This window comes from Camelus ferus, chromosome 6 (assembly GCF_009834535.1).
Source record: "Camelus ferus isolate YT-003-E chromosome 6, BCGSAC_Cfer_1.0, whole genome shotgun sequence".
Classification (NCBI taxonomy): Eukaryota; Metazoa; Chordata; class Mammalia; order Artiodactyla; family Camelidae; genus Camelus; species Camelus ferus.
The window spans coordinates 89,631,911-89,644,108 of record NC_045701.1 but is presented as its reverse complement, the minus strand read 5'-3'; the positions used below and the strand labels follow the sequence as shown (position 1 = coordinate 89,644,108).

The window sequence follows — 12,198 nt, the reverse complement described above, 5'->3', positions numbered from 1 at the left end:
ACCTCAGGCTCTGTCCACAAGATGACAGGAAGGAGCTGGCCTGCAGCATCCTCAGCCCCCCAGCCCTACCTGTCCCCAGGTCTGAACAAAGCACAGACCACCCTTCCCCAGAGCAAACTGTTAGACAGGACACGGGCGGGTGTTAGTCATGGGCAGGGGACAAGGGAGGCCCCACAGATGGGGCTGTTCGGTACCTAGAGTGAGGCTGCGACTGAAGGGGGCTCTTAGCTTCGGGGCTCTTTGCCACAGACGGGGTTCTACGCAATGGAAGGGAACAGACATGTGAGTCGGCACTGCCGCCCGCCTGAGCCCACCGACTCGCAGCAGGGGTGTCCCCAGGGCGGCTCACCTGGACAGCAATGAGGACACCGGCTTCTCCGCCGAGCTGCTCCGCTCCCAGGGCTTCCGGCCAGCCTCTGTTGGTTCACGTCATGGACGAAGGGCCTCAGAGCTGGGAGGGCTCCCAGTGGCTCCCACCCCTCAGCCTCCCGGGCAGGAGGCCCCCAGCAGAGCCAGGGCCACTGCCCCCTGGCAGGAAGCTCTGCTTTGAGCGAGTTCAAACCTGGCTCCTTATTCCAGTCCCGTTTGGCCCAGGCAGTCCTCGCAGGGCTGTGTGTGGCCCCGTTGTCACCCCAAGTCTCCCCCACTCAGGACACAAGTTCCTGTTCCCTCAACCTGGTTAATCTTGACTTGTGGCCTGGTTTTGACTCCTTTCACCATGGCTGGGTCTTTCCTTGGAACGTAAGCTAACTGGTCGGGGAACCTCTTAACATGACTTCCAGAGGTGACCTGTGACTCCAGCCATGGGTTGAGCAGGACAGAGGAAGCCCTTACCCTGGACACTCGCAGGGCAGCCCAAGGTCCACATCTGCTTTTGGGGGCCAGGCCCCTGTGACCCCAGGTGCACCTGCTGTCCGCTGACCCCTTGGCTTTTCCCCACTCACTGCAGCTGGCTCTTTCCCAACCTGGGCTTGAAAGCTGACCTGTCTTTCCTTTTACTTTTTTAAGTTAAGTGGTATTAAACTGTGTTTCATTTTACTTCAAGAGGTTTCTTGAACTAAATTCACTGACTTTGCAGGATGAGCAGAGAGACAGAAGGAAAAGTCCCTGGGGCAGCAGGGGACTGACCACCCTGAGTGGAGCCTGGAGACTCTGCAGGCTGACCGCAAGTCTGAGGCGGGTCTCAGATGCCACTGGGCCTGCAGTGCAGGCACGAGAGGTGGGACCGTGTCCACGCTCCAGGCGTGTGTCCTTGAGCCTACCACCTAACCACACTGAGCTTCAGCCTCCCAAACTGGAAACACCTAACCCCTCCATTGGGACGTGAGGTGCTCATGCAGTCATTCACCAAGAATGACAGTGGCACCGCCTGAGAAGGAGAGGACACGGACCACAGACCCTCAAGGGAGGCAGACATGCCAACACAGAGCGTCTGGACTTGAGGCTTGTGCAGGGCGGAGCCATGCCCCAGGGAGACAGCAGGCAGCTGGCTAGAGCCTCCCTCCACTGGCGGGGGGCCCACTTCCTCTCTATCCCACTGTCTCCTTGCCAGGTGCCCGCGAGCACAGGCCTGGCTCACAGCAGACCCTGAACAAATGTTTGCTGAATGACCAATCCTGTTGGCTTCTTCTCACCATAGAGCCTCAAGGCACACTTTTTTTTTTCCTCCTCGTGGGGGCTTTCTGGTGCAGACCGGAGAGACTGCTAGACAAATTCTAAAAGAGCTTAACACTTCAGGCACTCCTCTAACTACACTCCACGTCCCAGAGCTCAGGCTGGGGGTTCCCTTATTTCACGCACCTCATCTGCCTGACTTCTCAGGGAGCAAGGCTCACTGTGATCACCAAAACGTCCATCACAGCCGGCACTCTGCCGGGAGACACAGATGCGACATTCACACAGCCCTCTTCAGAGCACTGGCCCAGGGCAGGGAACCTGAGCCCTGGGCGTGATCCCCGCCACACCTCTCGGGTGGCGCTGGCAGGCCGCTGGGAAGAGGGTTGGACAGGGCGGTCTTCCCTCCAGCACGTCCCACTCCCTCCCGGGTTCAGTGAGTCAGCCTGGCTCCTCCGGGGGATGCAGGGGCTTCTGCGGAAGAGGGCAGGGTGCCCCCATGAGGGTGGCCTCTGCTCACCCGTGAAGTGAGGTGGTGGGACCAGATGGCCTAGCTGTAAGCGCCCCTCCTGCTCTAAGACCTGGGCCTGGCGCGGGCAGGCTGGCGCCCTTACCTGAGGAGTTGGGGGGCTGGCTGGCTGCTCGGGTCCCTGGAGACGGAGAAGTGCTCGGCTCTTCCTGAAACGAAGAGAAAAGCTCTGCCGTTGGCCTCTTTAGGAAGGCTGGCTGGGCAGGGCACCTCTGGGCCAGGTCATCTAGAAAACCTCAGTTTTCCAAATTATCTAATGAACATGTATCACTTTCATAATCACTGAAACAATGAAATGATTAACAGATGAAAACCACAGGAGGTGGCGGGGAGTTGGTTACTGCGCGGAGGCCAGGGAAGAGGAAGGCGGGAGGAGACAGGCCCCCACGGCGCAGGGCAGACTTCCTTTACAGCCCGAAGCCAGCTCTCCCATCGCTGAGCCCGCCGTGGGCCTGGCCGGCTTCTCACGAGCTGCAGGGGACGCGGCCTGGGCCCCGGGGGCGGGGGCACTTCACGAGGTGCTTCTGCCCCTTGTCCTCTGTGACCCTTCTGCAGCCCTGGGAGGAACCAGGCGGGACCCACCTAAGGGGCCTCCCCTCTCCGGGCCTGGGTCACGCCGCCACTGGCTGCTATGAGGACCAGACGTCGGGGGTGACCCCAGAGGGTGCTATGCAGGGCACTGGCTACATGGCTGGGGCTCCAAGAATCGAGTTCGGGTCAGCCCTGGGGGATTCAAGGCTGGGCACGGGCAGAGCCTGAGGCCTAGACCCCTGACTGCGTAAGGCCCCAGGCACAGGTCACTTTTCTCCACAGCAGAGAGGAGGGAGGGCAAAGGACTCCACAATGTTCTAAAGGTTATCTTCAACCCAACCAGCCCTCAAGTTCAATGATATTGTTGCCGGAGTGAGTTCTAACACCTAGGTTTGTCTTCACAACCCCTCTGCTAAGAGCCCTGAAGTCACCCCACTGCCCGTGGGAGGCAGGCCTGACCAGTGGGCCGGGTGGAGCCTCGAGCCTCCGGGCACTTAGTGCCACCTGCCTGCCCGTGTGCCCCGGTGTCCTCCAGACATGCCCGCTCTTGGTGCCTGTGCCCTGCACGCTCCATAATTCTCACACCTCAGGGCAAACTTGCTTCTCTTGGGAGCTCTCGGCACGGCTCCGCGTCTTCCCCCTCCACTCCCAAGGCCACGCTGCTTCCTCTGTCTGGGCTCTCAGCACTTCTTCTGTCCACAGCTGGCTTGTTGTGTCCTCCCTCGAGGACAGAGGCCATGTCCTACACACCCTGAAGCCCTGGTGCACACAGGGCCTGGCCCGCAACAGGGCTCTCTGAAGCTGGCACACACGTGTCTGCCCTGCCCGGGGCCTAAGTGTGCGGTGATGCTCGTGACGGAGGTGAGTGACTCAGTAGTAATACAAGCTGGTATTTACTGGGCACAGGTATTTTAGAAAGGTTTTATACTGTTAAGAAAACAGCACTTACTAAGTTTATAATAATTCCTCCATTTTTACTACGCAAAGCACAGACAACTGCTACATGGAGCTCTGGACCAGGGAGAGACAGCGGACCTGACGAGACTGAACTTGTGTAATTCTGACTAAACCCAAGAACCGCCTTCTGTCGCTTCCCATGTCACATTCCTTGTCAACTCTCTGCTTCCTATTTGGTCCATCTGAGGTTTGGAGTCAGGGCTCTCAGACGCCTACTGCCACCTCCAGGGCCAGGACTCCGGGCTCAGTGCTCCACGCAGGAGGTCCCCAGCACTCACCCCTGTCTAACGTGAGCCTGTGAGAGCCAGGACCTCGACTGCTCACCCCTGGTCCCCACACCGAGAGCAGACTTAGCACCTACCAGGAACCACCCCCCAGTGTATGTGGGGTGAACAAATGAACTCTGGGAGTCGCTGGTCCAGGGGCATAGGAACGTGCTGGGGCGTGGCTCTCGGGACAAGCCTCCTGAGGCCTCTCATTTAAAGTGAAAGCCGAATAAGCAAAACTATGTAAATCAACACACGTGCAGGGAGACCAAGACCCAAAGGAAACAGGTGAGAATGGAAGCATTAGAGGCGAAATTAGAGTAAATGAAGAATCGGAAAATGTTTTCAGTATCATCCTATTATTATTTCAAAAATAATCAGTAAGAATCCTCCCACAGAAAGGGACGCTACGCCTCGGCCGCAAGCCGCGAAGAGGCCCCGCAGCGCCCCCGGCACCTCTGTTCTGTGGGTCGCAGCCCCGGGGAGCCCTGCGCCTGCCCATCTCTGCCGGCCCGGTGCCCCGTGGGTGTGGTTTGCACGCCGTGGAACTGGTCCTAGGAGCAGCAACGTCATTGCCCAAGGCCAGCAAGTGGCAGAGCCCCTGCCCGAGACTCCACGTGTGGGGCTCTTTCCTTTTTTAGACAACATTGCTTGTTTTCCATTAGTTGTAAACCTAGCAGTGCTCAGAAGAGGATCTGGACAATACTGAAAAGGCTCAAAAAGGAAAGCCTGCTCCAGCACCTCCGCCCAGCCGCACCCCCTCAGCCGCGCAGGGCCGTCCTGGGCCTGCTCCGGGGAGCGCTGCTCCTGGGGTGGGCAGCGGCCTCCCGGCCACGCGTGGGACCGAGGCAAACAGAGCTCACAGTGATCAGCAGGCTTCTTACAAAAGGAAGAAAGAGAGGGGGTGAGAGGAAGAGAACCCCACTCTCGGAGCTGAAGGGTCCTGGGTCCCTGGGATCTGAGACCCTCTTCCTGGAGCCTGGGGCGTGGGGAGGCTAGTCTGGGGGCTTGGGGTGGGGCCGTGACGCGCCAGCAGCCGTCTAGGAAGGGCAGTGCGGACTCAGAAGCGCTAAAGCTTCAGGTGGAAACCAGGCCACAGCCTTTGGAGATCTGTGATCACCCCGGGCTCCCGGGCAGACAGGCCTGTGCAGTTTCAGAAATTCATGGGTAGTTGGCTGGATGAACTCCGTACTCTGTGCAAGGCATGGGGGCAGTGGAATACACAGGCCTGGCCCCTACAGGGCTCATGATCTGGCAGGAAAAAGCGAGTACGAACAAGCAAAAATGTGTGTGCTCAGGGCTGAGGGGAAGCATGGTGGGGAGAGGGGGGCCAGGGATCAAGTAGTGGGAGCCTAGCCTAGCCTGGGGGGCTGCGAGGGAGGTGTGTGCAGAGGAGTGCTGGCTGAGCAGGAGTTAGCTGGGGCGCTGAGGGGACCGCAGATGCCCAGGCATGGGGATCAGAGGGAGGGAAAATCTCCAGCAGGGCTGGAGCCCAGGGTCAGCCTCGCCCTGCTGACGGGGGAGGTGGGGCAGTGCGCGCACGCTGGTGCCTGGAGGTTGTGCATCTTCTGTCTCCTTCTGCCCTGAGATGCAACCTGTACACCATTTGTAGTTTAGGTCTAAACTCGGCCATTTCAGTAAGAGTCTATTTTTACAGGGAAAGTTTAACATGGAGGAAAAGAGAAATCACTGCCCTAAGTGGAGGTGGGTGCTTGGGATCTGTGCGGACAGACTAGGTTGTGGGACGCCCACTAGGGACAAGAGCCGGAGTCCCGGGCTCCTCCGCCCAGCTCACCTGCAGCTCTCACCGGAGTTGATGGATGCAAGCGGAGTCTTTTCAGAACAGAACTGGAAAATAACAGCCGCCCTGGTTTTCTAGCAATGCTCCCTACAGTGAGCACACTCTCCGAACCCTGAATCCCTTGAGGAGGCTGAGATCTGTCTGTGGGGACCTTCTGGGCTCCCCAGCCTCCGGGCCTTTCCCTCAAGGCACCTCTGGGCCAGATCTTCCTCTGCCTCTTACCTGATTCCCTGGTGAGACAGTGGGCTCCCAGCAGAGCAGCGTCTGCCAGATGCTCAGTGAGCAGGGCCTGCCCCACCGGTGCAGGGAGGATGGACGTGAGCACCACAGGCCCTCTGTCCCCCCTGCCCTCCTACAAGTCACCTGGTGAAGCATCTATCACATGTATGTCCAGCCTGGTGCACCACAGTCCACCCTGGGCCAGACCTGGTCTGGGGCCAAGGGGCCTTCCTGGTGAGTGGGCGAGCAGTGGGCTTTGCTTACCGTTTGGCTTTCGTCTTCCTTTTTATCAGCCGGCTTGTCTGTTTGGGAGGCTGCTTTTCTCCTAACACAAGGAAGAAGACACAATCAGCTCCTGAGGGTTTCCAACTGACCGACACCTCTCTGGTGGACACAGCTTGGTCCTCAGAGGCTTTTTCTGACAGGTGGGGCCTGGCCCCGCTTTGTGTGAAGCAGGCAACTTGTCCAAGCACCCATCTGGCCTGTGGCAATGCCCGGGGGAGTGTCTAAGCCTTCTGTGCTGCTCCCAGGACCCTGGACACAGACCTGGTCTGGGCTGAGAGGTGGGGGGTTGAGGGCTTCCTATCTCTGCTTACGGCACCTGAGGGGTGGGGGAAGTTGGTCTGCACCCTGTCCAGGTTCCTGGGAGGCTAGGTGGCAGTGGTTCTCCCAGGCCTGGCCACAAGGGGCAGGAGAGCTGTCCTGTCACAGGTCAGGCTCTGGGGGCATCCTGTCTACAGGCCAACTGGCTTGGGGAAGCGGCCCTATGGCCTTGTTGGGGGCGGGATGGAACCTTTTTCCATTATCCTAAAGTTCCTCCTACCCTTGGGCTCAGCAGCCACACCCTCCCCAATCTGGACGCAGGAAGAGCTGCACATGCTCAGAAAGACCCCAACAGACGCCCTCTGCGCCCATCAGGCACCCCCCCCCATGGCTGACTTCCTTTCTCATTTGCTCTGAAAACTCACGCCTCCTTTCTGGCTTCGGTGGTTGCTACGTGTGGCTAATTCCCAAATCTGCACAAGGAGGCCCTTCTTACTCTCCAAAGATACGGCTTTAGAGAACTTCAGTTTGGTGGAGCCACCCAAACACAACTCTCAGAGCTCACAAGGTGAGCTGTCGCTCAGGAGGGAAGCTGGCCTGACGGTGGCAGGGTGAGGGCCACCAGCCAGCTGTCACCTGCTGGGGGACCAGCCCACACCCCAGCCCCCTTGGCCACAAGGGGCCTCCATCTTCAGTCCTCTCATCCTGGGAAGGACAGGGCTACCCACCTACCACTCCCCTCCAAAGCCTGGGAGTCATCACCAGGCTCTCCCTCACGTGAGACAGAGAACCTGGTCAGTCCTCTCTCCGCACTGTTTCCAATCTGTCTGCCCATCTTCCCTTCCAACGCTGAGTGCAAGCACCACCGGCTCCTCCCTGGACTGCCACTGCCACTGTGCCTGGGACACCTCTTCCTACCCAGAGCCAGCCTTTAATCTCCTAAAAACATACAGCTGACCAGGCCTTCAGTCCTGTGAAGAGCCACTGTGTGGAACATGTGTGGAAGCGCTCGGCGCGGAGCGACCGCCAGCGACACGATTCCCTCGGGCTCTGCCACTGGGGAAAGGGCTCGGCCGCGCTCTCGAGGGAGGAGGCAGGAATTCGAAAGGAACTTCGTTCAAAGAAACAGCTTGTGAGGGCAGTCTCCTGTTGGGTCCGCCCAGCATCCTTCATCGAGATGGGTTTCCAAGAGCAGAGTGACTGATCCTTGCGGGGTTGTGCAGTGTGCTTGTTCTTGGGGGGCCTGGCTCTGCCACCAGCTTCTGGTGTCTCCCGGCTCCTGGGACACTGGCCTCTTCCTATTCTCAGAAACTTCCTCTCTGTTTGGCCTAAACCATCTAGGCCAAGCTGTTATTGTGAACACACTGGTGTTGGACTTGGGGAGCGTGTGAATATTTTCTTTTCAAAAAACATCTTCTATTTTTATCAAGGCCCCTCTGGAACAGAATCCAACACACTTGCACATCGAGGCCCTCCCTTCCAGCCTGAGGTCTGGTCAGGCTCCTGCACGTCCTGGATCCAGGGGTGCTCGCCTCTCCTGCCTCAGACCGGAGAACACGTGGAACCTCCTCTGGGAAGCCCTCCAGGGTCCCCCTGGAGGTGTTCTGCCGTTGTGCAGCCAGTCGCCCTGCACCTTCTAGTCACTGTACAACAACTGCTCAAAGCCCATCCCCTTGGCTCCTGTGCAGCTCAGGCTTGGCCTGTGGATCCACCTCCTGCTCCTACTCCACTGTGGCAGGCTCCCCCGGTGCTGTGTGCACAGAGGCCCTGGGCCGGCCCCTGCTGTCACGGCCAGACCAGCTACCTGCCCTGTGTGGGCCTGTCTCCCACGTGTCCTTGCAAGGCTGTGCAGGTTTAACAAAGACCTGGCACAGAGAGCTCTCGCCCAGGGCCGGCCACCGTGGGGGCAGCGGGAAGAACCCAGAGACTGAGAGAAGGCAGGAGGGGTCACCTGGACAACAAGGCACGCTCTGGCAGGCGCCGCCCGTTCCTGGGCCCTGTGTGCCCAGATCAGCCATAGCACTGGGAACCCGTGTCTGCACGTTCCCACAGCCCTGCCACGTTTACAAGTAAACCCAAGCTTTGTAGCCCTCCCGAGAGGGAGCTGTCTGATCGCCCCATCTGCTCAGAATTCAGCTGGGGAACAACCAAGCGCCCTAGCACAGGCTGATGGCCTTGGTTCAGCTGGAGCCACACCTGCTGGTGCAGACGGAGCTGGATGGCCAGGCACTGGGCCCCAGGGCCCAACCGGGACATGGAGGGAATGGCGGTTCCACCTCTGAGGGGTGATGTCCTCTGAGCTCCTGCCAGTTCATCACTGCTTCCCCTGTGTCCTCCATAATGGCCCCCTCCACGCATTCACCATGGGGGAATCTCCTCGCCCCCCTCAGAATCTACCTCTGAAACAATCCCCAAATCTCCCTCTGCTCAGGATAAGGCTGGTACATGGCAGACGCTTTGACACGCATCATTAAAATGAAATGAGAAAGAAGTTAGACTTTAGAGGACTCCTTTTGGCTTGATGTCTCTGACCCCTGGAGAAGGGAAAACCTGATTAACAGTCCCCTGCTCAGCTGAATGCAGGTGATGTGGATCCTGGGGCTGGCCGGGCTGCTCCTTTCGATTCTGGGGATCAGGAGCCTCCTGACAAGCAGTGGGGTTTAGGGGAAGCCTAAATACTCACCTCTTGGCCAGCAGTTTGTTCATCTCTTCCATGAGGCCTCCTCCTCCACCCCCACTGCTTGCCCGGTTGGCATCAGACTTTGAGGTCCCGCTGGGACTGGAGCCTCCAGACGCATCTTCCGGCTGAGGGGAAAGGATGTTGTGTTTTAGCCTGGTGCCCATGGCAGGACACTACTTGAGCGGAAAAAGGGGGTGGACACATGTGAGTGTGGATGTGTGATTCTTGCAAAGACAGTGCTGGGAGCGGCCTGGGGCCATCCAGTCCCAGTTCCAACCCATGTGCTGCTGACGAAACCAGAGGCCTGAGAACGAGCAGGACTGGAGCGTCATCACAGTCAGCAGACACGGCCCAGGTCCACTGGCACATGGTCAGCACCCTTGCCAAGACCAGCATGACAGGAATGGGCTGGCGAGGAGGAGCAGCTCTTAGGAAGGAGGTCAAATTCTGTATTAGAGGTGTTCTTAGAACCACAGCTGCACATGCAGCCTTCTTCGAGAAGCCCCACCTTCCAGGACACTGCGGAAGGCCGGGGAGGGCGAGCCCGAGGGAGCTGATCTCCAGGACATGAGATGCAAAGACAAGGGACTTGAATTCTGGAGACCCCGGGCCAGAGTCTAGACTCTGCAACTGACAAACTGTGTGCCTTGAACAAGTCGTTTAGACTTCAGACGACTAGGCCTCCACTTCCTCTTCTACGAGGGGATACCTCTGCTCTACCTGCGAAGGGTCAGAAGCAGTTCACATGCCTGGGAGCCCTCACGGCTCAGACACACGGCGCTGCCACAACTGAGGAGGTGGGAGGTGCCGTCGGGGTCGGGGCACCCCTGACAGGGGAGGGTCCTCCCATCTGCAGTTGGAAACCTGCCCCTCAGCCCAGTCCCCTGTCTGCCCACCGGTGCCCAGGGATGCTTACCCGCTGGACTCTTCTTAGTTTGGCTCCAGCCAGGGCAGCGGCCAGGCCTGACACGGAGCTCTCGTCGTGGCTGGCGCCCTGGGCTCCTCCAGCTGGCAGTGGGGGTGGCGGAGGGGGGGTGGCCCCCGTCGGGGGAGGTGGGACAGGGGGTGGGGGTGGGGGTGGAGGCCCACTACATGAGAGGGGGCCGCTGGCTGCAGATGAGGGATGCCCCGGTGGGAGGATGGGTCCTGAAACACAGCAGTGGGCTTGGTCAGTCCCCAGCCCTCAGCTGGTGCTTCCCTGGGAGCAGGGACAGGGGGCAGCTTGCTCCTCTGTGGGATGAGGAACAGCTCAAGTTTGCCTCTTCCAGGAAGCCCCCACAGGATGCATTTGGTGCTGTTCCAGTCACTCCCTATGCTGGTCTCCCTAACATTCTGGGGGCTGGCTGGACCCACAGTGTCTCGTACTTGCTTAACGTCCCTTGAGCTCAGCTGACTTTCTGTTACTCATCTGTGGTCTTCCCGTGGGAGAGGGAGCTCTTGGGTGGCACATACTGAATCTTTCTTTCCTTCTCTGTTCCTTCTCAGCACCTAGCACCCTGCGAGGCATTGGCAGATGTTAGTCCCTGAGAAGCAGCTGTGACTGACCCAGGGTCATTCTTCTGTCTCCCCGAGTGGACAGTGAGCTCCCTGGGCAAGGGCTGCATCCCTGTCCACTGCAGCATCCCTAGCCGCTCCTATGGTGCCTGAGACACGGTCCACTCAGGGAATGAGGGTGGGAGGACCAGAGGCTGGTGGGCAGGGGCTGGGCCAGGCTGAGCTAATTCCCTCACCCTCTGCTCTGTTCTCTTGTTTTCTGCCGTTCACCTGATGTGGCTGTCACACTCCGAGGCCTACTCAACCAGCAGCTCGCCGCGGAGTGGCCAGCGTGTCCCTGGGCACCATCTGAGCGTGGGGGCTGGAAGCAGGCCCCGAGGGGCTCTCACCTGCGGCCGAGGTTCTTCTCTCGAGGGACTCCTGGCGTTGCTGCTGGTGCTGCTGCTGCTCCATCACTTGTCTGAAAAGCGATCATAGCAGAATGGGGCTGACTTCTCGAAGCGAGAACAAGGCAGCTCTGTGTCGGAGCCCGGGCAGCAGAAGCAGGCTTCACTGGCGACCCTGGAAGCCCGCCGTGCACCTGGCCTGGGGGCTGAGCGATGAGCTTGCCTCGGCCCCCCGGGCCCTGGCCACTGGGCTTGCTGCCCCACTTGACAGAGGCGGAGCGCGTGACCACTTCCAGGCCCCCAGACAGGTGAGCGCCAGCAGCCCACTGGGTCTCAGTACACCTGAGCAGGGGGTCCCTTGTAAAGGCTCAGGTGACCATCTGGCCAAGTGACCAAGCTTTCCCCTAGGCTGGACGAGCTAACCTGGCTTGGGGGCCTACGGCCTCAGCAGACACAACCTCAGGATCCCCTGTTCTGACTGCACCTGGCTTAGCTTCCTGGGTCAATTTTCAGGCACTGCTGGCTGTCAGAGAAGTGGACACTGAGGCTGCACATCCTCACTCCAGCCACAGGCCTGGCCTCCACCTAGAGGCCCATCGGAAGGCTGCACCGCAGGGCTAGGTGTGCCTCAGCAGAATCGACCTCCTAGCTCCTCGGCAGGGTGGCCTTGGGCTGCTCTTAAAGGCCGGTCGAATGAGGACACTGACCCACAAACACGTCCACAGAATCTGGGGCTGAGATGCTGGGGCAGGAGGGGCTTGAGAGAGCGTGTCGACCAGGGAGGGCAGCAAGGCTTTAACTGGTGAGAGCCAGCTCTAACGGCCCCCTAACCGAGCGTGGGGTCGAGGGCTGCTCTGATGCCCACTGAGCCCTGTGGCTATCCCTGATGTTTTGACCCCTGAAGTTGACAAACTGACCTTCAGGGATCACTCGGCTCGGGGACAGTGGACTGCAGATGAAACTGAACGGCTCTCTGCAGCCAGTGGCCTTGAACTCTGGACTTGGGTGGTGGGGAAGAGAGGTGTGTGGTGCGAAACAGTTCTGTGATAGCAGCCGCAGGGTCTGTTTAGAACCCACACGCTCTTCTCTGGGCCCGACTAGACTGCCAGCCCTGGTTCTGCCTTTAACTTTCACTCACTTTGGGCAAGTGGTTTCCACTCTCTGAGCCTCAGCTGGCT

General features: G+C 59.4%; 1 protein-coding gene and 1 non-coding gene across 7 annotated transcripts in view; both read right to left on the bottom strand.

Moving 5' to 3' along the window:
- EVL (Enah/Vasp-like) overlaps positions 1-12,198 on the bottom strand; it is a 135,233-nt gene that overhangs the window by 5,641 nt on the left and 117,394 nt on the right. For 4 of the 6 annotated variants that reach the window (XM_032482623.1, XM_032482621.1, XM_032482620.1 and 1 more), the window contains exons 5-11: positions 11,024-11,094; positions 10,057-10,286; positions 9,144-9,265; positions 6,182-6,242; positions 2,229-2,292; positions 350-416; positions 195-257 (exon numbers count right to left, since the gene is read on the bottom strand). In XM_032482623.1, coding sequence (XP_032338514.1) covers positions 195-257; positions 350-416; positions 2,229-2,292; positions 6,182-6,242; positions 9,144-9,265; positions 10,057-10,286; positions 11,024-11,094 — 678 coding nt within the window. The remainder of the gene's footprint in view (positions 1-194; positions 258-349; positions 417-2,228; positions 2,293-6,181; positions 6,243-9,143; positions 9,266-10,056; positions 10,287-11,023; positions 11,095-12,198) is intronic. The other 2 variants (XM_032482624.1, XM_032482625.1) reach the window with 1 other exon arrangement.
- Positions 1,674-1,734, bottom strand: LOC116664508. The gene has a single exon (XR_004321036.1). It is a non-coding gene; the product is annotated as a U7 small nuclear RNA (small nuclear RNA).